The sequence below is a fragment of the Ornithorhynchus anatinus genome, chromosome 2, assembly GCF_004115215.2.
Source record: "Ornithorhynchus anatinus isolate Pmale09 chromosome 2, mOrnAna1.pri.v4, whole genome shotgun sequence".
Taxonomy (NCBI): Eukaryota; Metazoa; Chordata; class Mammalia; order Monotremata; family Ornithorhynchidae; genus Ornithorhynchus; species Ornithorhynchus anatinus.
Window position 1 is genome coordinate 143,836,294 of NC_041729.1, and position 23,916 is coordinate 143,860,209.

The following is a 23,916-nucleotide window of genomic DNA, read 5'->3' on the forward strand; positions in this document are numbered from 1 at the left end:
TATATTGTACATTCCCCATGTACAGTGCTTCGCACACAGTAAGCGCTCAATAAATACGATTGAATGAATGAATGAATGTGTTTCTTTACGGTTACACTGTGCTCTCCCAAGCGGTTAGTACAGTGCTCTCCATACCATCAACGCTCAATAAATACGAATGAATGAATGACTGAATGAATGGGCAGTCAGGGGAAAATCTAGGGAAGGGAAAGATTTTTGTTTCCTAGATTTAGCTTTTCCTCTTTTTTCTATTTATTATCAAATGATCTCCTCTTTTAATAAGATCTTAAGCCCTTTAAGAGCAAGGATTATGACTATAAACTCAATCGCGCTTTTCCAAAACCTTGGAAGAGTGCTCTGTATCCAATGAGTACAGTGTTCAATCAATATTATTTATTGATGGAATTATTCTGACCGACCACATCCTCAAATTGTCATTGACGGGGGTCAATGGGGACCCCCCGATGCATCTGTTTCAAGTGACTGAAAATTAGCATGTGTGTCTGGTTACAACAAAAGGCGGGTTTGGGGGTGGTCTGTCAAACATTTCCCCTTATTTATGCTCTGGGCTTTTTCTACAGGGGTGGGGAAGGGGACACCCATGGTGGTGAATTCCGAGATTAAGATAAAAAAGGAAGGAGATTAATTTTAGCACTGAATCATCCTCCCAACTTCAAGGCAGAATCAGCCCCCTATCAACTAATTGATCAATCGATCATATTTATGGAGCACTTACTGAGTGCAGAGTGCTGTAATAAGTTGCTCTACAGTAGAACAGAGTTGGTAGACACTTTACCTGCCCTCGATGAGTTTACAGTCTAGAGGGGGATACAGACGCTGACGGAAATGAATGAATTAAAGATACATATATACGCGCTGCGGGGATGAGGGAGGGGTGAATAAAGGGTGCAAATCCACGTGCAAGGGCGATGCAGAAGGGGGTGGGAGGAGAGGAAATGAGAGCATAGTCAGAGAAGGCCTCTTGGAGGAGATGTGCTTTTAATAAGGCTTTGAAGGTGGGGAGAGTGGTGGTCGGTCAGATACGGAGGCAGGAGGGTGTTCCAAGCCAGTGGGAAGATACGGGCAAGAGGACGGCGGCGAGATTGGTGAGATGGAGGCCCAGTGAGAAGGTCAGCACCAAAGGAGCGAAGTGTGCAGGCTGGATTGTAGAAGGAGAGAAGGGAGGTGAGGTAGGAGAGGGCAAGGGGATGGACTGCTTTAAAGCCGATGGCGAGGAGTTTCTGTTCGATGTGGAGGTGGGTGGGCAACCACTGGAGGTTCTGGAGGAACGGGAAAATATGGCCTGAACATTTCTACAGGAGAGTGACCTGGGCAGCAGAGTGAAGCACGGCTTGGGGTGGGGAGAGACGAAAGGTAGGGAGGTCAGCAAAGAGGCTGATTCAGTAATCTAGGCAAGATAGGATGAGTGCTTTGATTAACGCAGTACCAGTCTGGATGGAGAGGAAAGGGCGGTTGTTGGTGACACAGTGAGGGCTGAACTGATGGCAGTTGGTTACAGATTGAATATGTGGGTTGAATGAATGAGCTTACAGTCTGGAGTCTAGAGTACGGTAAAAAAAACCACAAGATTTCCCTGGATTTCAGATGCGGCATTTGTTTCTGAGAAGCAGCATGATCTGGGAGTCAGAAGGACCTGGGTTCTAATCTCGCCTCTGGCACTTGTCTGCTATGTAGCCCTGGGCAATTCACTTCACTTTTTCTGTGCCTCAGTTCCCTCATCTGGAAAATGGGGATTAGGACTGTGAGTGCCATGTGGGACAAGGACTGAGTTCAAACTGATTACCCTATATCCACCCCAGCGCTTAGAATAGTGTCTGGCACATAGTAAGCACCTAACAAATACCACAATTATTATTATTAGTCTCCCAAGCACTTAGTATAGTTCGCTGCATCCATAAGCCCTCAGTAAATACCACTGATGGATTAATTACATTGTGGAACAGGGAAGTTTGATCTGATCATCTTGCATATTCCCCAGAGCTTAGCACAGTCCCAGCACATAAATGAATACTTAATAAATTTCCTAATAACAGAAGTGTTCAGGACTTTCTCTATGCTCTATCCATACCTCCTATCTCATTGTCTGAGGTGACCGCTGCTGTCCTTAGAAGACTGTTAGCTCATTATGGGCAGGGAAATGTGTCTGTCTATTGTTACATTTTCCCAAGCGCTTAGTACAATGCTCTGCACACGGTAAGTGCTCAATAAATACCACCGAATGAATGAATGAATGAAAGAGCTGGGAAAGTCTGCCAATATACTGACCCCAATATACTGACCCTTCTGGTCAGCAGCTGCCCATCAGAGAGACTTCTAGGGTATGTGATTGCAAGGAACAGAATCAGTCAATCAGTGGTATTTATTGAGCGCTTACTGTGCGCAAAGCCCTGTACTACGCGTTTGGGAAAGTCCAGTACAATAGAGTGGGTGGACATGTTTCCTACCCACAAGGACCTCACAGTCTAGAGGAGGTTAGGTAGATACGTACCTAAGGTTTCGCCCCAGGGTGGAACCTAGAGAGTTTTCAGTCCTCTACCAGTCTCAACTACAGGAGAGGGAGTCAAGCAGAGGCCTGTCCGTTCCATTCCTAGCTTGGCAAGTGGCTAGCGCGTGGCAGGCCGTCTGCTACAAGTCAAAACTCCCCCACGCTGGGCAGCGGCGGCACGGGAGAGAGTAGAGGGTGGAGACTCGAATCGACTGAGCGGAAGGAGTCGACGGTCAACCACTTCCGGATTTTGACCAAGAAACTCTACAGATCTACTACCAGAAAGATCGCAGGTACAGAGTGAGGCGTTCTGGGAGAGAAGTGTCCATGGCATCGCTCTTATCAGACATATTCATTAAGTACCAGAAAAAACATGATGTGACTGAGCTCCCCTTTTCCCTCCGCTCCCTCTGCTCCCCCTCTACTAAGCCCTCTTTTCCCCTCTTTCCCTCTGCTCCTCCCCTTCTCCCTTCCCCTCCCCTCAGCACTGTACTCGTCCACTCAACTGTATATATTTTCATTACCCTATTTATTTTGTTAATGAGACGTACATCGCCTTGATTCTATTTATTTGCTATTGTTTTAATGAGATGTTCATCCCCTTGATTCTATTTATTGCTATTGTTCTTGTCCGTTCCTCTCCCCCGATTAGACTGTAAGCCCGTCAAAGGGCACAGATTGTCTCTATCTGTTACCGATTTGTGCATTCCAAGCACTTAGTACAGTGCTCTGCACATAGAAAGCGCTCAATAAACTATTGAATGAATGAATGAATGATTTCTCTTCTCCACTGCAGAACTGAGAAGCAGTGTGGACTAGTGGGTAGAGCACAGGTCTGGGAGACATAAGGACCTGGGTTCTAATCCCAGCTCTACCACTTGACTGCTGTGTGACCTTGGGCAAGTCGCTTAACTTCTCCATGCCTCAGTTACCTCATCTGTACAGTGGGGATTAAGACTGTGAGAAGTGGACATGCTCTGTGTCCCATCCGATTACCTCATCTCTCCCCTAGTACTTAGAACAGTGCTTGCCACATAGTAAGCACTTAACAAATACCATCCTCACCTTCATCGTGTCAGTGCTCCCTATGTGCTTTAAGTGTCCATCTTTGCAAAGTGGCCAATTCGTAATGGTCTGAACAAAAGTTCACCTTAGTGAATATAAAGAGTTAGTCTTAATATTAAAAAACAGAAATATTTCAATTGTTGTTGTTGTTGTTGTCTTATGCTGTCGAGTCGTGTCCGACTCATAGCGATGTCATGGACACATCTCTACCAGAACCTCCCACCTCCAGCTGCAATCACTCTGGTAGTGGATCCATACAGTTTTCTTGGTAAAAATATGGAAGTGGTTGACCCTTGCCGCCTTCCGAGCAGTAAACCTGAGTCTCCGCCCTCGACTCTCTACCACGCTGCCGCTGCCCAGCACGGGGGAGTTTTAACTTGTAGCCGATGGCCTGCCACTCGCTAGCCACTGGCCAAGCTAGGAATGGAACGGACAGGCCTCTGCCTGACTCTCCCTCCCTTAGCCGAAACTGGTAGAGGACTGGAAACTCTTCAGGTGCCACCCTGAGAGGTGAATTGCTTTTGAGTTCCTCAAAATAAATCTTTCTCCTTTTTTGGGGGGGACGATGGTGTTTATTAAGCGCTTACTATAATAATAATAATAATGTTGGTATTTGTTAAGCGCTTACTATGTGTCGAGCACTGTTCTAAGCGCTGGGGTAGACACAGGGGAATCAGGTTGTCCCACATGGGGCTCACAGTCTCAATCCCCAATTTACAGATGAGGTAACTGAGGCACCGAGAAGTTAAGTGACTTGCCCAAAGTCACACAGCTGACAAGTGGCCGAGCAGGGATTCGAACCCATAACCGCTGACTCCAAAGCCTGTGCTCTTTCCACTGAGCCACGCTGCTAGTGCCACGTACTGTTCTAAGCTCTTCCGAGGAATAAGAAACCCGGTAATCTATTGAAGCTAACAATTTAATGGGTTAAATGGGCTGGGAATTTACCAACAGATATTTGATAGCCTCAATGTGCTTGCTACCATACATTTAATTGAATCAGAGGTACTTTCTGGCTAAATCCATAGTTATGGAAACTTGTATCGATACCCAGGAATCAGTGTGGCCTAGTGGAAAGATCATGAGGCTGGGAGTCAGAGAAACACTGAGTTCTAATCCTGCCTCTATCACTTGTCTACTATGTGACCTCGAGTTATTCACTTAACTTCTCTGAGGCCTAGTTTCCTCAGCTGTAAAATGAAGATTCGGTACCTGTTCTCCCTCCTACTTAGGCTATGAGCAACATGTGGGACAGGGACTCTGTGCAACCTGATTAATTCCAGCTCTTCATACAGTGCTTGGTACATTGGCAGCACTTACTAAATACTATTATTATCATTATTATTATTATCATACATTTGAATGGAAGCTAGAGTTATCATATTTCAAGATTGACTAAAATTCTAGAACCCTAAGGGCCTGTAACCCAAGAAACTGTATCTGCTTCAAAGAATCAATCAATTAATCAATCAATCGCATTGATTGAGCATTTACTATGTGCAGAGCACTACTAAGCACTACTAAGCACTGTAGAATTAGCAGACACTTGCCCACAAAGTCTACAGATGAACTTCCATTGTCAGTGAAATTGGAATATTACACTTTTACTCCATGCCGAAGCACTGATAATAGTAATGATAATAATGATAATGGTATTTCTCAATCGCTTACTATGTGCCAGGAACTGTACTAAGCGCTGGGGTGGATACAAGCAATTTGGGTTGGACACGGTCCCTGTCCCACATGGGGCTCATAGTCTCAATCTCCATTTATGAGGGAACTGAGGCACAGAGAAGTGAAATGACTTGCCCAAGGTCACCCAGTAGACAAGTGGCTGAACCGGGATTAGAACCCATAACCTTCTGACTCCCAGGCCTGTGCTCTCTCCACTGTCATGCTGCTTCTGATCAATGAGAGAACTTCACACCACAGTGGAGAATGTGTAGCCATGCACTGTGCTAAATGCTAGATTAGATAAAAGATAATAATAACTGTAGTATTTGTCCAGTACTTACTATGTCCCGAGCACTATACTAAGCACTAGGGTGGGTGCAAAATAACCAGATCACACAATCCCCCAAGGACATTCAACGTCTAATGGGGAAAAGGAATTTAATCCCCATTTTACCATTGAGAAAACTGACGCACAGAGAAGTTAAGGGATTTGCCCACGGTCATACAGACAAGTGGCAGAGGAGGGATTAAGCACAGAGAAGTTAAGGGATTTGCCCACGGTCACAAAGACAAGTGGCAGAGGAGAGATTAAAGCCCAGGTCCTCTGATTCCAAGGCCCACACTCTACCCACTAGGCCACGCCGCCCGTGATCCATGACAGAACCTCACACCACAGGGGAGGACGAGTGGTAAAAATCCCGTAACTAGGACAAACGTTAGCAACAGACCAGGCGACTTACTGGAGGGCAGTTTTGTAGTGGTATATGGCTTCTGCATTGCGGCCTTGGTCTTTCAGGAAATTGGCATAGTTGTAATGCACCTTGGCGTTATGGGGCAGAGTTTGCACTCCTGACCTGTGAGAAGGGAAAGACAAATGAGTGGTCCTATTGCAAAACACCGTCATTTCATTTTGCATATTTTTCACACAGCACAACCGCCTAGTGGAAAGTGAGAATCAGAGGGCCTGGGTTCTAATCCCCAGGTCTTTTTTTTCTTTTTTATGGTATTTAAGTGCATAATGACTGTGGTATTTGTTAAGTGCTTACTGTGTGGCAATCACTGTTCTAACAGCTGAGATGAACACGAGCGAATCATGTAATATTGCCAAGACCCGCCCTTTCCTCTCCATCCAAACGGCTATCGTACTGGTACAAGCTCTCATAATATCCCGGCTGTATATTGTGTAAGCCTTCTCTCTGATCTCCCTTCCTCCTGTCTCTCCCCGTTCCAGTCTATTCTTCATTCCGCTGCCCGGATCATCTTCTTGCAGAAACGCTCTGGGCCTGTCACTCCCCTCCTTAAAAACCTCCAGTGGTTGCCCATCGACCTTCCCATGAAACAAAAACTTCTCACTCTTGGCTTCAAGGCTCTCCATCCCCTTGCCCCCTCCTACCTCACCTCCCTTCTCTCTTTCTACTGCCCACTCTGCACATTCTGCTCCTCTGCCGCCGCTCACCTCCTCACGATCCCCCATTCACACCTAGCCTGCCCTCGACCCCTGGGCCACGTCCTCCCGCTGTCCTGGAATGCCCTACCTCCTCACCTCTGCCCAAACTGACTCTCTTCCCCTCTTCAAAGCCCTACTGAGAGCTCACCTCCTCCAGGAGGCCTTCCCACACTGAGCTTCCCCTTGTCCCTCTGCTCCCTCTCTGCTCCCCCTCCAGCCTCTGCTCCCTCCCCCTTCCTCCTTCACCTCCCCTCAGCTAAGCCCCCTTTCCCCCCTTTCCCTCTGCTCCTCCCCCTCTCCCTTCCCCTCCTCTCAGCACTATGCTCATTTGCATATATTTTCATTACCCTATTTATTGTGTTAATGAGGTGTCCATCCCCTTGATTCTATTTTTCATGATTAGGTTGTCTTGTTTTTGTCTGTCTTCCCTGATTAGACTATGAGCCCGTCATTGGGCAGGGATTGTCTCTATCTGTTGCCGAATTGTACGTTCCAAGCACTTAGTACAGTGCTCTGCACATAGTAAGCGCTCAATAAATACTTCTGAATGAATGAATGTTGGATGCCGTCCCTGTCCTACCTGAAGCTCACCGTCTCAATCTCCATTTTATAGATGAGGTAAGTGAGGCACAGAGAAAAATAACAATAATGCCAAGCACTGTTCTAATCACTGGGGTAGATACAAGGTAATCAGCTTGTCCAGCGACGGCCTCACAGTCTTCATCCCCATTTTACAGATGAGCGAGTTGAGGCCCACAGAAGTAAAGCGACTTGCCCAAGGTCACACAGCAGACAAGTGGCGGAACTGGGATTAGAACCCACAACCTCTGACTCCCAGGCCCGGGCTCTATCTACTACGCTGTGCTGCTGCTTACTAGGCGCCAGGCTCTGTATGAAGCGCTGGAGTAGTTACAAGCTAATAGGGTTGGACACAGTTCCTGTCCCACGTGGGGCTCACAGTCTAAACCGCCATTTTCCAGATGAGGTAACTGAGGCCCAGAGAAGTGAAGTGACTTGTCCAAGGCCCAATAGCAGTCAAATGGCACAGCCCAGATTAGGTCCCAGGTCTTTCTGACACCCAGGTCAGGGCTCTATCCACTAGACCACACTACTTCTTTGCCATTTGCTCTCTGTGTCCCTTTGCTTCTCGATGCCCCGGTTTCCTCATCTATAAAATGGGGACAACGTAACTGTTCTCCATCCTTCTTACGCTCTACTGAGCCTTCTGTGAGACAAGGACTGTGGCCAATCTGCTTATATCACTCCAGCGCTTAGGACAGTGTTTGGCACATAGTACACGCTTAATAAATCCCACAATCATTATCATTATTAGTCACAAATGCGTCCTCTGTGGTCGCTTGTTTCTGCCTCCTCCGCAGGAGATGAATGATGATAATAATAACAATAACTGTGGTACGTGTTAAGTGCTTACTGAGTGCCAGGCACTGTACTAAGCGCTGCGGTGGACACAAGCAAATCGGGTTGGAGACAGTCCCTGTCCCACATGGGGCTCACACTCTCAATCCCCATTTTATAGATGAGGTAATTTAGGCACGGGGAAGTGAAGTGATTTGCCCAAGGTCGCACAGCAGACAAACGGAGCCAGGATTAGAACCCATGACCTGCTGACTCCCAGGCCCGGGCTCTATCCAATACAACGTGCTGCTTGAAAGCTTCCAAAATATGCATGCCATATGAGCTACTAAATCCAAAAATGCGGGCACCATTATTCCTTCAGTCATGCATTCATTAAATCACATTTATTGAGCGCTTGGTGTGGCTCAGTGGAAAGAGCCCGGGCTTTGGAGTCAGAGGTCATGGGTTCGAATCCCGGCTTGGCCACTTGCCAGCTGTGTGACTGTGGGCAAGTCACTTCACTTCTCTGTGCCTCAGTTACCTCATCTGTAAAATGGGGATGAAGACTGTGAGCCCCACGTGGAACAACCTGATTCCCCTGTGTCTACCCCAGCACTTAGAACAGTGCTCGGCACATAGTAAGCGCTTAACAAATACCAACATTATTACAATACAACAACAAATAGACACATTCCCTGCCCACACCTAGCTCACAGTCTAATAATAATAATGTTGGCATTTGTTAAGCGCTTACTATGTGCAGAGCACTGTTGTAAGCCCTGGGGTAGATGCAGGGTAATCGGGTTGTCCCACGTGAGGCTCACAGTCTTAATCCCCATTTTACAGATGAGGGAACTGAGGCCCAGAGAAGTGAAGCGACTTGCCCACAGTCACACAGCTGACAAGTGGCAGAGCCAGGATTCGAACCCATGACCCCTGGCTCCAAAGCCCAGACTCTTTCCACTGAGCCACGGAGACAGACATTAATATATAAAAAAAATTACAGATATATACATATGTGCTGTGGGGCTTCACTAGATAGTTAGAACTAGCAAAAATCATTTTAGACAGACATGCTATCTTCAGAGTTTGTACAAATGTGCATCTCCTGCAATCAGATATGTTGGACCGTTTATTCCCCAGAGTTTCAGAGGGACGTGTCAGTCGATCATATTTATTGAGCGCTTACTGTATTCGGAGCTCTGTACTGAGTGCTTGGGAGGGTAGAGCACCGTACTATGCCCACAATGAGCTTACAGTCGTGAGGGCTAGACAGACATTAATAGAAATAAATAAATTACACATATGGCCATAAAAGGCGTGGGGCTGGGAAGGGAGCCCTGAATAAAAGAAGCAAGTCAGGGAGAGACAGAAGGGAGTGAGAGAAGAGGAAAGGACGCTCAACTCACAAGTAAGCTCGTCCTCTAATAATAATAATGTTGGTATTTGTTAAGCGCATACTATGTGCAGAGCACTGTTCTAAGCACTGGGGTAGACACAGGGTAATCAGATTATCCCACATGAGGCTCACAGTCTTAATCCCCATTTTACAGATGAGGGAACTGAGGCCCAGAGAAGTGAAGTGACTTGCCCACAGTCACACAGCTGACAAGTGGCAGAGCAGGGATTCGAACCCATGACCTCTGACTCCCAAACCCGTGCTCTTTCCACTGAGCCACACTGCTTCCCAAGACTTCTCTAGACTGTAAGCTGTTGTGGGCAGGGAATGTGCCCGATTATTCTTGCAGTATACTCTCCCAAGCACTTAAGACAGTCTTTGGCACACGGTAGGCGCTCAATAAATATGACTGACTGAATGAAGGAACAGGTAGGAACTCCCTCCAGGAACACACGTTGGATCCACTTAGCACAGAAAACTCCCAATTCGCGCTCAATGAACCGCGCAGCTTTCCAATTATCGGCCTGACCCGATTTGCTTATTTCGGGCCCTGCGGCCGAGAGGATACTCCGTGACACTGGCGTTACGTTGCTGGAGGACCGACATCCACAGAGGATAATTACGAGAGACTTATCCTTTCAGATGGGATTTTGAGCCTTAAACACACCCCTTTCTCCCTTTCACGGCTAACTCAGGGGCAGGCTTCACAGAGAGATTTGATGATATAATCATATTTGATCTCTGTGAGCGGGCTGAAAGAAACCTAGAGAAAGGAAGGATTAAACGGTTCTTAAAAAATGTGAACGGCATAAGCCCATAACCTCCTCTTTAAATCAAAGGCCTAGATTGATAATATACTGAATACCTCTTCCGTTTGCCTGCCTCCTTCTCTTCCCTTTATCCCCGCTGGGGAAGCTCAAGTTCCCTCTGGTCTTGGGAGTCAGAAGATTGGCTGCCTTTCTATTGAACCTCCTTAGCTTTCTCCTTTGAATATCCCAGCCCTCCGCAGCCGCAAACCTAGGTTCAAATCCCAGCTCCTCCACTTGTCCGGCTGTGTGAGCTTGCGCAAGTCGCTTCGCTTCTCCGTGCCTCGGTTCCCTCATCTGTAAAATGGGGATTAAGACAGCAAGCCCCATGTGAGACAAGGGACTGCATTCAAATTGATTAGCTTGCATCTACCCCAGAGCGTAGAACTGTGCCTTCACTTCAGTCCATACTTCACTCTGCTGCCCGAATGATCTTTCTGGGCATGTCATCCCCGTCCTCCAAAATCTCCAGTGGTTGCTTCTCAACGAAATCCAGCAAAAACTCCTCACTATTGGCTTCAATCGCCCCCTCCTACCTCACCTCCCTTCTCTCCTCCTCCAGCCCAGCCCGCACACTCCGCTCCTCTGCCGCCGCTAACCTCCTCACTGGGCCTCGTTCTCGCCTGTCACGGTAGAACAGAGGAAGCCGGGTCAATTATCATCGTTAATAATGCATGCGTGATATTTACCACGAAGCTCTGCTTTGCATGGCATTCGGGGCTAACCATTTAGGCTTCACACTGATCATTTCATCAGCATCGTCATAATCATCATCAATCATCCTCAACAATGGTATTTATTGAGCACTTTTACAGAGCACAGGACGAAGCCCTTGGGAGAGTAATAATAATAATAATAATAATGATGATGATGGTATTCGTTAAGCACTTCACTACAACGTTTAGGTTGGCACATTCCCTGCCCACAACGAGCTCACAATCTAGAGGGGAAGATGGACATTAATATAAATGAGAAACAGCATGGCCGAGTGGATAGAGCACGGGCCTGGGAGTCAGAAGGACCTGGGTTCTAATTCTAGATCCACCACTTGTCTGCCGGGTGACGTTGGGCAAGTCACGTCACTTCTCTGGGCCTCGGTTCCCTCATCTGTAAAATGGGGATGGAGACTGTGAGCTCCATGTGGGACAGGGACGGTGTCCAATCTGATTATTGTGTATCTACCCCAGTGCTTAATAAGCACTTAATAAATACCAAAAAAATTGATAATATATGATTTATACAGAGTGCTGCACTTCTTAAGGGATATCATGCTCTTCCTGCAATGTTTCTATGTCAGCCCATTAAAAGGCTAGGGAGCAGCTGTGCCCTATTCAGACGATTCTTACTTGCTAAACTGATCAACCTCACTAGAATTGAATTTTTCTTTTCTCCTGTGAGGTGCAGAGAAGGTCTACGCTGTAAAAAGACTCACGCGACGATCAGGATACTGTCCTATAATTCAAAGAGGAAGTAATAACATCCTTTAATAAGAGCCAAGAGGAAGTGGGCAGGATAAGAGAAACCTCCCAGAACACAATGTTTTCACCACGGTTGTTTTCTCCCTACGCCCTCCCCCTTTGGCCTTATTATGTCATGCTTTTTCCAAATCTTTCTGGTTATTTTCCTAGGAAAAGCCCTGCCAAAAGCAACAAGGTCCATTTATCTGCATCTCAATTTTCCCAGGAATAACGGGGCTCATTTCTGCTCTGCTCAGTGCCTCGCTCAGTCCCTTTAGTAATCGAAAGGCAAACCATTTTCCCCCTATTCCTTCTATAATGAAATGGAACCACCCCACAGGGAAAAGCTCGATCTGAAATCCCATTAACGGTTATAATTTCAATACTGTGACTATAGCTCAACTCCTCTTTCCCCTGTGGGATGCTAATCTATATCCTTTGCGTGCTTGTGGACCACACCCGAGTCATGGGACAGTAATCTTATTTCTGACTGGCAAAAATGTTAGGAAGTTGGGTATTCTTTCCAATATCACTGTGCATAGACCGTTCTCTTTGAAGGTGCGATAGTAATAATAATAATGATAATACTGATAATATCTGTTAAGTGCTTGCTATGTGCCCAGCATTGTTCTAAGCGATGCGGGGGATACAAGGTAATCAGGTTGTCCCACATGGGGCTCAGTCTTAATCCCCATTTTATAGATGAGGTATCTGAGGTTCAGAGAAGTGAAGTGACTTAGTCACACAGCTGACAGGTGGCGGAGCCGGGATTAGAACCCATGACTTCTGACTCCCAAGCCTGTGCTATGTCCACTAAGCCACGCTGATACCAGGCTTCAATTTAACTCGGTTGTACTGTATTCTCCCAAGCAGTTAGTACAGTGCCCTGCACATAGTAAACACTCAATAAAAGCTTGGGGAAGCAGTGTCACTTAGTGGAAAGAGTCTGGGCCTGGGAGCCAGAGGACCTTGGGTTTTAATCCTCGCTCCACCACTTGTCAGGGGTGTGACCTTGAGCAAGTCACTTCACTTCTCTGATCCTCACTTCCGTCATCTGCAAAATGGGGTTCAATACCCATACTCCTCTCCCGCCTAGACTGTGAGCCCCAAGTTGGACCTAACTTGTATCTACCCCAGTGCTTAGTACAGTGCCTTGCACATAATAAGCCTTTAACAAATGCCACGATTATTATTATTATCATTATTATTAAAAGAGGTTGTAGAGTTTTGCTTAAACTTCTCAGTGTTCAAGAGCTGCTAAAGTCAATCGATTGAATTTATAATAATAATAATTGATGGATAGAGGAGCTGAATTGATTAGACTGTAAGACCGTCAATGGGCAGGGATTGTCTCTATCTGTTGCCCAATTGTATACTCTAAGCGCTTAGTACAGTGCCCTGAACATAGTAAGCGCTCAATAAATACTATCGAATGAATGAATTGTTAACGTCAGCTCAGTGAAAAGAAAGCAGATGGTAACGTTTACAACTAGTTCTTGAACTCTAAAAGAATTTGGAGCAAAAACATAACAATCTCTTTCCATTCTCTTTCAAGGTGTCATCTATTATGTCCAGTACAGAGACTTAGAAGACTTCAAGGCAAGAGGAACCTCTAAGTATGTTCAAAGGAAACACTTAAATAAAATCCCAGAGAAAAGGAAAAGCCCAAAAGGTTTCCGACATTCTGTTGGTTATTGATGAAACTTTCTCCCAGGTTCCATCACCAGCCTTGATCTCGTGCTTGAAGATCAATGCCTTAGTGAAGTATTTCAATCCCAACTTTGCACAAACTTAGAAAGAGCCAATCTGTCACCAACAAATCCTAAATATGTCATCTCAGAAAGAGGTTTTCTTGGGAAGTTATTGCCACTGGCTTGAAGACTCCTGGACTAAATACTTCAATCTTTTATTAGGAGGGTTAAACATTAATCAGTCATATTTACTGAGGGCATACTGTGTGCGGGGCTTTGTACTAAGTGCTTGGGTGAGTAAAAAGGTGAGCCCCATGTGGGACAACCTGATTACCTTGTATCTCTAGTGCTTAGAACAGTACTTGGCACACAGTAAGTGCTCAACAAATACCCTGGGGAAGCAGGGTGGCTGAGTGGAAAGAGCCCGGGCTTCGGAGTCAGAGGTCATGGGTTCGACTCCCGGCTCTGCCACTTGTCAGCTGTGTGACTGTGGGCAAGTCACTTCACTTCTCTGTGTCTCAGTTACCTCATCTGTAAAATGGGGATTAACTGTGAGCCTCACGTGGGACAACCTGATTAACCTGTATCTACCCCAGCGCTTAGAACACTGCTCTGCACATATACAAATACCAACATTATTAAAATATAGCAAATTGATATACACGTTCCCTATCCACAACAAACTTATAGTCTAGAGGGTTAACATTTAGCATAAAGTCTAGAGGTTAACATGCAGAAAATCTGGAAAAATAACAAGAGGTTCATAGCGCTCTGAAATTTGCAGTCAAATCCTCTAATTGGTTTGAACTAGGGCAAAACACTATAAGATTTTATATATCGACATGTTCTAAGGATGCCTGCCAGTGAATTCTTGCACTCTAAATATCTTTTCCGTTCGCCTACTGTCTGTCAAAATTACACCATTCTCCTTCTTGCCATGAATCCCCTCCTGACCCAGAGTTTCTACAAAAAGCTATAGCCTAGTCGAATGAGCACAGGGTCGCCATTCAGGAGATCTGAGTTCTAATCCCCTCACTGCCGCTTTTTTTTTTAAAATGCTATTTGTTAAGCACTTACTAGAAGCAGCATGGCATAGTGGATACAGTAAGGGTCTGGGAGTCAGAAGGTCATGGGTTCCAATCCCAGCTCTGCCACTTGTCTGCTTTGGGACCTGGGGCAAGTCACTTTATTTCTCTGTGCCTCAGTTACCTCATTTGTATAATACGGAATGAGACTGTGATCCCCACATGGGACAAAGACTATGTCCACCCCGATTTGCGTGTATCTACTCTAGCGCTTGGTACAATGCCTGGAAGAAAGTAAGCGTGTAGCAAATTCCAGAATTATTATGATGTGCCGGGCACTGTACTAAGCACTGGGGTAGATACGAGATAATCAGGTTGGACACAGCTGAAGTCCCTCATGGGGCCCAGTTAGTCAGTCGGTCAACTGTATTTATTGAGTGCTTACTGTGTGCAGAGCACTCTGTGAAGCCCTTGGGAGAGTAATAATAATAATGATGGTATTTGTTAAGCGTTTACTATGTGCCGAGCATTGTTCTAAGCGCTGCAGTAGATACAAGGTAATCAGGTTGTACCATATTGGGCTCACAGTCTTAATCCCCAATTTACAGATGAGGTGACTGAGGCACAGAGAAGTTAATTGGCTTACCCAAGATCACAGAGCAGACAAGTGGTGGAGCCAGGATTAGAACCCACACCCTCTGACTCCCAAGCCCATGCTCTTTCCACTGAGCCACGCTGCTTCTTGCAGTGTAACAATATAACAGACACATTCTCTGTCTACAACAAGCTCACAGTCTAGAGGAGAAGAACACAGCGTCCTCCTGCCCAGCCAGAAAAGTGTGGGTTGGATGGTGGCACAAGAGGGTGAGGGGAGTGGAGGATGGGGGATTAGAGGAGGAGGAAGAAGAGGAGAAGGGAATCCATCTTGACCTCTAGCTGAGGTAAACATCTGGCAATTAATAATAATGATGGTATTTGTTAAGCGCTTACTATGAGCAAAGCACTGTTCTAAGCGCTGGGGAGGCTACGAGGTGATCAGGTTGCCTCACGTGAGGCTCACAGTCTAAATCCCCATTTTACAGATGAGGGAATTGAGGCACAGAAATAATAATAATAATGTTGGTATTTGTTAAGCGCTTACTATGTGCCGAGCACTGTTCTAAGCGCTGGGGTAGACACAGGGGAATCAGGTTGTCCCACGTGGGGCTCACAGTCTTAATCCTCATTTTACAGATGAGGTAACTGAGGCACCGAGAAGTGAAGTGACTTGCCCAAAGTCACACAGGTGACAAGCAGCCGAGCCGAGATTTGAACCCATGACCTCTGACTCCCAAGCCCGTGCTCTTTCCACTGAGCCACGCTGCTTCTCATAATCGCCCCCTCAGCGCCCTTTCCCCTCACTCCTAGGGCTGAGGAATTCTCTGCCTGCCTTCAACATCCTCCGTTCACCAACCGGGGCTTGTGGAAAAGTTGCTGCTCTGTCTCTTCAACCCGCTACATCTCTAGCTAAGCGAAACACCTGGTAATTTGAGCATTTGGACCTTCCCCCGCTACCCGGCCCACCTGGACCACAGCTGAGAAGCCCTCGGTCCGCTCCCGGCACGTTCTGGGCCGTCAGCCCTGGTGCTTTCCCGGGAACCGGCGCCGGCTCTTCTCCGCACCACCGAGGCGATCCCATCCCATCCGCCTTTCCAACGCCCCGGCGGGAAAGAGAACTCGGCACCTGCAGCACAAGGCCTCAGAGACACTTGGGCAGGCTGGTGGCTGAGGTAGACGTTGTGCCCTGGTATCGGATATGCCGGCGACCCTCAACCACGAGGAGCCTGAAATTCCGCTCCTCCGCTCCTTACTGACTTTGGTTTTTATTTTGTGCATTCGCCCCGGTCTCTTAGACTGTTTTAATGCTTTATTGTTTCATCTCTCCTGAAGGGTCTGTCTCAAGTCTTCTCCCTAATCTGTGTTCATAGACCGTGAGCCCCTAAAGGAACAGGGTATGCCAGTATACTCTTTCCCAACACTTAGTACAGTGCTCTGCACACAAAAGTCAGCCCCCCTTTGCCTCTGCTCCCACTCGCTCCCTCTTCTCTACCCCTTCCCCGCTTCAAAGCACTTGTAACTATATATGTACATATTTATAATTCTATTTATTTTATTGATAATATGTATACATCTAGAATTCTATTTATTTCTAAATAAAATAAAAATAAATGGTGGTATCTGTTAAGCGCTTACTATGTGCAAAGCACTGTTCTAAGCGCTGGGGGATACAAGGTGATCAGGTTGTCCCACGTGGGGCTCACTGTTTTAATCCCCATTTTACAGATGAGGTAACTGAGGCACAGAGAAGTTATGCGACTTGCCCAAAGTCACACAGCTGGCGAGCGGCGGAGCCGCGATTCGAACCCATGAACTCTGACTCCCAAGCCCGGGCTCTTTCCACTGTGCCACGCTGCTTCTCATCATTTCTATTGATGCTATTGATGCCTGTTTACTTGTTTTGATGTCTGTCTCCCCGCTTCGAGACTGTGAGCCTGCTGTGGGCAGGGATTGTCTCTCTCAGAGCAAAGAGCATGGGCTTTGGAGTCAGAGGTCGTGGGTTCGAATCCCAGCTCGGCCACTTGTCAGCTGTGTGACTTTGGGCAAGTCACTTCACTTCTCGGTGCCTCAGTTACCTCATCTGTAAAATGGGGATGAAGACTGTGAGCCCCACGTGGGACAACCTGATTCCCTTGTGTCTACCCCAGCGCTTAGAACAGTGCTTGGCACATAGTAAGCGCTTAACAAAATACCAACATTATTATTACTTTCCAATCTGTGAGCAGTGTTGCGCACAAAGTAAGCACTCAATAAATATGACTGAATGATTGAATGAAAGAAGTGTTTAATGAATACTATTACTGTGTCTTTTTCTTCCCCTTCCTCTCCACTCTCTATTTCCCAATTGCTTCCCTCTGTGCTTTCCTTTTTCCTCTCTCCTCTCTCCTCTCTCTGCATCTCTCTCCAGCCCCACCCCTAGAAGTCCCACTCCATCACGCCTGCCTCTTTGCATTACTCCGCTAGGAGAAAGACAAGCTGAAAGGAAAACAATCACAAGGAGCAGAGAAACTGAATGGAAGCAGTGATTAGAAGTCTCCATGGGGTTAAACATAAGGTCATGACTATTTCAACCCTTGGCCTCCTGAAGCAGATTGCTCGGGAGAAATCGGTTCATGAAAAGTTAATCTAGCATCTAAAATCCAGGTCAAGCTACCCTTTAAACCGTGTCCACTGACGCCCAAAAAGAAAGAGCGCAACGATAGGCAATGGCAATCCATTCATTCATTCAACTGTATTTATTGAGCGCTTACTATGTGCACAGCACTGTGCTAAGCGTTCGGGAGAGTACGCTACAACAAAAAACAGACACATTCCCTCGTCGCAACGAGCTTAAGGTCTAGAGAGCTGAGAGTCTAGACATGACAAGAATTTTCATAACCTAAATGACGCTCCCAAGTCTTTCTGGCCGGGATTCATTGCCCAGCATGAAGGACCAAGGCATTCCATTTCAGAAACTTGAATTGGGTCCAACCTGATTATCTTGGATCTTCCCCGAGGCTTGGCACATAGTAAATGCTTCACAAATACCATTACCGTTATCACAGAAAAGCAGTGTCGGCCTAGTGGATAGAGCCTGGGCCTGGGAGTCAGAGGTTATGGGTTCTAATCCCGGCTCCAGCTTTATAATAATCAGGTCCTTCTGAATTCTAGGTCCATGCTCTTTCCACTAGCCCATGCTGCCTCTCTATTATTATTACTATTATTATGTCATTAATGTTTCTCTAATAACGACAATAATTGAAACAACAATTATTAGAGAAACATTAATGACAATAATAATAATAATAGAGAGGCAGCATGGGCTAGTGGAAAGAGCACGGACCTAGAATTCAGAAGGACCTGGGTTCTAATTCTAGCTCGGCCTCTTGTCTGGTGTGTGACCTTGGGCAAGTCACTTCACTTCTCCGTGCCTCAGGTATCTCATACGTAAAATGGGGTTTCAGACTGTGAGTCCCATGTGGGACAGTGACTGTGTCCAATCTGATGACCTTGTATCTACCTTGTAGCCCTTAGAACAGCGCTTGGAACATAGTAAGTGCTTAACAAATTCCATCATCATCATCATCATTATTATTATTACTATCTACCTCAGCACTTAGAACAGTGCTCGACACATAGTAAGTGCTGAACAAAATATCACGATTATTATTATTGCTTTGTTACCTCGATGGGGCCTGCCAGCCACTGTCACTGCTGATTTCCTCGGATGGGCCACTTTTAGTCCGGCCACTTTCTTCGCCGTGGCTACAAGCCCAGACTGGGCACCAGAGAGCCACTGTGCCCCACAGGTCAGGGAGAGGCTCCCTTCATTATACTCTACTCTCCCAAGCGCTTAGTACAGCGTGGCTCAGTGGAAAGAACCCAGGCTTGGGAGTCAGAGGTCATAGGTTCGAATCGTGGCTCTGCCACTTGCCAGCTGTGTGACTGTGGGCAAGTCACTTCACTTCTCTGGGCCTCAGTTCCCTCATCTGTCAAATGGGGATTAAGACTGTGAGACTCACGGGGGACGACCTGATTACCCTGTATCTACCCCAGCGTTTAGAACAGAGCTCTGCACATAGTAAGCGCTTAAAAATACCAACATTATTATTATTATTATTACTCTATAAATACCCTGGGAAGCAGCATGGCCTGGTAGAAAGAGCCCGGACCTGAGAGTCAGAGGATCTGGGTCCCAATCCCAGCTCCGCCACTCATCCGATGCATGACCTTGGGCATGTCACTTTTTTATGGTACTCATTAAGTGCTCGCTATGTGCCGGGCACTGTACTAAATGGGGGAGTAGAAACAAGCTAGTCAGGTTGGACACCGTCCATGTCCCACATGGGGCTCACAATCTTAATCCCCATTTGATGGATGAGGGAACTGGGGCCCAGTGAAATGAAGTGTCTTGCCCAAGGTCACCCACCAGACAAGTGGTGGAACCAGGATTAGAACCCAGATTGTTTTGACTCCCTGGCCGGTGATCTATCCCCTAGGCCATGTTGCTTCTCACTTCACTTTTCAGCACGGCAAGTGTGGTGGATAGAGCAGGGGCCTGGAAATCAGAAGGTCATGGGTTCTAATCCTGCCTCTGTCATTTTTTTGCTGTGTAACCTCGGGCAAGTCACTTCACTTTTCTGGGCCTCAGTTCCCTCATCTGTAAAGTGGGGATTGAGACTGCAAGCCTTAAGTGGGACAAGGACCACTTAAATCCAACCCGATTTGCTCGTATCCGTCCCATCGCTTAGTACAGTGCTCAGCACACAGTAAGCGCATAACAAATACCACAATTATTATTATTATATTATTATTCTCTGTTCCTCAGTTTCCTCATCTGTAAAATGGGGATTAAGACCGTGAGGCCCATGTGGGACAGGGACCATGTCCAACCTGATTATATCTATTCCAGAGTTTAGTACAATGCCTGGCACATAGTAAGTGCTTAAGAAATTCCATAATTATTATTATTTTAACTCTGCATAAACCCAGCGCTCAATAAATATCACTGGTTTATTGATTGCTGCATAAGCTCGTGTAGGCTGCTCCATGAGGTCGGCACCAGCTCCAACTAAATAAGGCTTACCCCCGGTCACAACTGCACAGAGAATTCAAAAGAGAATGAGATATATTTCTCTTTCGCCCCTCTTTCCACTGGCCATTCCTCTTCGCATTCCACTTGGCTAACCAATGAAATTAGGCGAATTAATTCCACTTTTGCTTAGAGCTGATTTCACTTTGTGGTGTTAATGAATTAATGTTGGTATTTGTTAAGTGCTTACTATGTGCCGAGCACTGTTCTAAGCACTGGGGTAGATACAGGGTAATCAGGTTGTCCTACGTGAGGCTCACAGTTAATCCCCATTTTACAGATGAGGGAACTGAGGCACAGAGAAGTGAAGTGACTTGCCCACAGTCACACAGCTGACAAGTGGTAGGGCCGGGATTCAAACTCATGACCTCTGACTCCCAAGCCCGTGCTCTTTCCACTGAGCCACGCTGCTTCTCTACCCAGCAGGCCTATAAGGCTATTGTCATCTGTGTTCACAGCACTCTTTAGACTATCAAAGATCACATCCTAAGAGGCTTGTTTACATGCCCTTTAGTTTTAATCACAAACACATTTCAGCTCATTACATTTTGTGAAACCTTCAAACATGAAATTTGAATGATTTGAATTTGAATACCAAACTGTGATGATACAATCCATTGAAGGCACTGGTAAGATGATCTGTCTGGCTTATTAAATATTCTTCAACCACCAAGGTGATAGAAGTTGTACTTTTTTCCCCTCATTTCTTGGATAACGAACACAGTAAGTTTCAGGTTTCTGGCCTGCAGGTTTCCAAATGCATTATGATTTTTTTCATGAGGCTGGAATAGGGAGGGTGGAAGGGAATTAAATAGGGAGGGAAAGGTGGGAATAGGGAAGGAGAGGTTGGGAAGGACTCAGGGATGGAGAGTCCTTTGCAGCTCAAAATTCCAGCAGAAAATGGGTTATTTTTAGCCCATTTCAGTCAAAGTTCCATTCAAAAGCAAGGGAGGGGAAAGAGGAAATTCTACGATGCCTAGAAAACAATCTAGAGATCTGAAAAATCAGATATCTGATTCTTGGGTATTTGTGAGTCTGAGAGTCGGAAGGTCATGGATTCTAATTCTCCCTCTGTCACTTGTCTGCTGTGCGACCTCAAGTAAGTCACTTCACTTTCCTGTGCCTCAGTTACTTCATCGGTAAAATAGGAACGTGGGACAGGGACTGTGTCCAAACAGATAAGCTTGTACCTGCTCCAGAGCTTAGTACAGTGCCCAGCATATAGTAAGCGCTTAACAAATATCATTACAAACCGCCCACCCAAAGAACAATCAATCGATCATATTTATTGAATGCTTAACGTGTGCAGAGCACTGTTCTAAGCGATTGGGAAAGTACACCTGCCGTCTCAAGTCTTTCTCCTCCGGGTCTCTCCTTGACCCCTTCAATCTGGCTTCCGTCCCCTTCACTCCCCAGAAATCACCCTTTCGAAGGTCATCAATGATCTCCGTCTTGCCAAACCCTACGGCCTCTAGTCCATCCTAATCCTCCTCCACCTCTCAGATGCCTTTGACACTGTGGACCACCCTCTTCTCCTGGAAACGTTAACCAACCTTGGCTTTGTTGACACCGTCCTCTTCTGGTTCTCCTCCTGTCTTTCTGCCTGTTCATTCTCAGTCTCCTTCGCGGGCTCCTCCTCTGCCTCCCAACCCCTAACTCTGGGGGTCCCTCAAGGTTCAGGCCTGGGCCCTCTTCTATTCTCCATCTACACCCACTCCCTTGATGAACTCATTCATTCCCATGGCCTCATCCACTACCTCTATGCGGATGATACCCAAATCTACAGATGATCTCTCTCCCTCTCTGCAGCCTCACATTTCCTCCTGCCTTCAAGACATCTCTAGTGCTCAGTACAGTGCTCTGCACACAGTAAGCGCTCAATAAATACGATTGAATGAATGAATGACTAAATCTCTACTTGCATGTCCTCCCGTCATCTCAAGTTTAATATGTTCAAAACAGAACTCCTATCATCCTACATAAATCCTGTCCTCCCCATGACTTTCCCGTTACTGTAAACAGCACAACCATCCATCTGCCTCACAAGCCCATAAGCTTGGCATTATCCTCAACTCATCTCTCTCATTTAAAATACATATTCAATCTCTCACTAAATCCTGTAGGTTCAACTTTCACAACATCGCTAAAATCTGCCCTTTCCTCTCCTTCCAAACAGCTACCATGTTAATGCAATCATTTATCCTATCCCACCTTGATTGCTGTATCTGCCTCCTTTTTTGACTTCCCCGCCTCCTGTCCCTCCCCACTCCAGTCCATACTTCACTCTGCTGCCCAGATTATTTTTCTATAAAAACGTTCAGGCCACATTTCCCTGCTCCTCACGAACCTCCCGTGGTGGCTCATCCACCTCCACATCAAACAGGAACTTCTTACCATCGGCTTTAAAGCGCTCAATCACCTTACACCCTCCTGCTTCACCTCACAACTCTCCTATAACAACCCAGCCCACACACTTCACTCTTCTAATGCCAATTCTTCACTGTACTTCGATCTTAACTACCTGAACACCGACCTCTCGCACACTTCCTGCCTCTGGCCTGGAATGCCCACCCTCCTCGTATCCAACAGACAATTCTCCCCATCTTCAAAGCTTATTGCAGGCACAGCTCCTCCAAGAAGCCTTCCCTGACTAAGCTCTCTTTTCCTTCTCTCCCACTCCCTTCTGCGTTGCCTTGACTTGCTCCCTTTATTCACCACCCCCTCCCAGCTCCAAAGCAATTATGTATATATCCTTCTAATGATATAAGAATGAGAAGGTCATGGGTTCTAATGCTGGTTCCACGACTTGTCTGCTGTGTGACCTTGGAAAAGTCACTTCACTTCTCTGTGCCTCAGTTACCTCATCTGTAAAATGGGGATTAATGCTGTGAGTCCCATGTGGGACATAGATTTTGTTTATTTTGTTTATTTACTTATTCATCTACCTCCTCCTCTAGACTGTAAATTCGTTGTGGGTAAGGAATGGTGTCTGCTGTATTGTTGTGTTATATTCTCCCAACCGCTTAGTACGGTGCTCTGCAAACAGTAAACATTCAATAAATATGATCGTCTGTTTGGTTGGTTACAACATAACAGAGTTGGTAGACACATTCCCTGTCCACAACGAGCCAATAAATGAAAAGAGAGAAGAGATTGACTGATATTTCTACACGGCTGATCATACCTGAAGAGAGATTCTCTTGACAACCAAATTTCATTCTGTTTCACAGTCTTCCAAGAGAACAGCAAAAGCAGCAATAAAGTGGCCACGGTCAGGGCAGTGACTCCACATCTGTTTAGCCACATAGAGAGTTTATTTAGTCCATGGACGAAGAGGATGCAGTATCCCATGCTGGAAAAAAAGAATGCAAAAGGCCAGGGTTACCTTTGGAGAACAATAGGTTTCCATCAGGGATTCAATTCAAAAGGCCAGGGTTACCTTTGGAGAACAATAGGTTTCCATCAGGGATTCAATTCAGAGCTACTATCAGGTTTCAAAATGATTTATTTCCAGAAAAATAAATTTTCAAACAGAGCTGCCTTATTTATCTCGATTTTTTTATTTCCGTGAAGTGTTTTATGAGGGGATCCACTGGTTCTTTTCCATTGCAGCTCAGTGACGGAGGTGTGAATTTACAATTTCTCCAGTGTTGTAGGGCATAACAGCAAGGGAGAGCAAATGAAAACTCACCATTAAGTGTGCTTCTGGGCCACTGCTCAACCCACAGTGCCGATTGGCTTCATGCAGTTCTTTTCCTACCCTACGTTCTTCTCGCAAGTGCTTAGTACAGTGCTCTGCACGCTGTAAGCGTTCAATACATG

At 46.2% G+C, this 23,916-nt stretch overlaps 1 protein-coding gene across 1 annotated transcript in view; it reads right to left on the reverse strand.

Moving 5' to 3' along the window:
- The window catches only part of TMTC1 (transmembrane O-mannosyltransferase targeting cadherins 1), a 361,323-nt gene that overhangs the window by 93,016 nt on the left and 244,391 nt on the right, over positions 1 to 23,916 (reverse strand). The window contains exons 10-11 of the mRNA XM_029058287.2: positions 23,279 to 23,446; positions 5,986 to 6,099 (exon numbers count right to left, since the gene is read on the reverse strand). Of these exons, the coding sequence (XP_028914120.2) occupies positions 5,986 to 6,099; positions 23,279 to 23,446 (282 nt within the window). The remainder of the gene's footprint in view (positions 1 to 5,985; positions 6,100 to 23,278; positions 23,447 to 23,916) is intronic.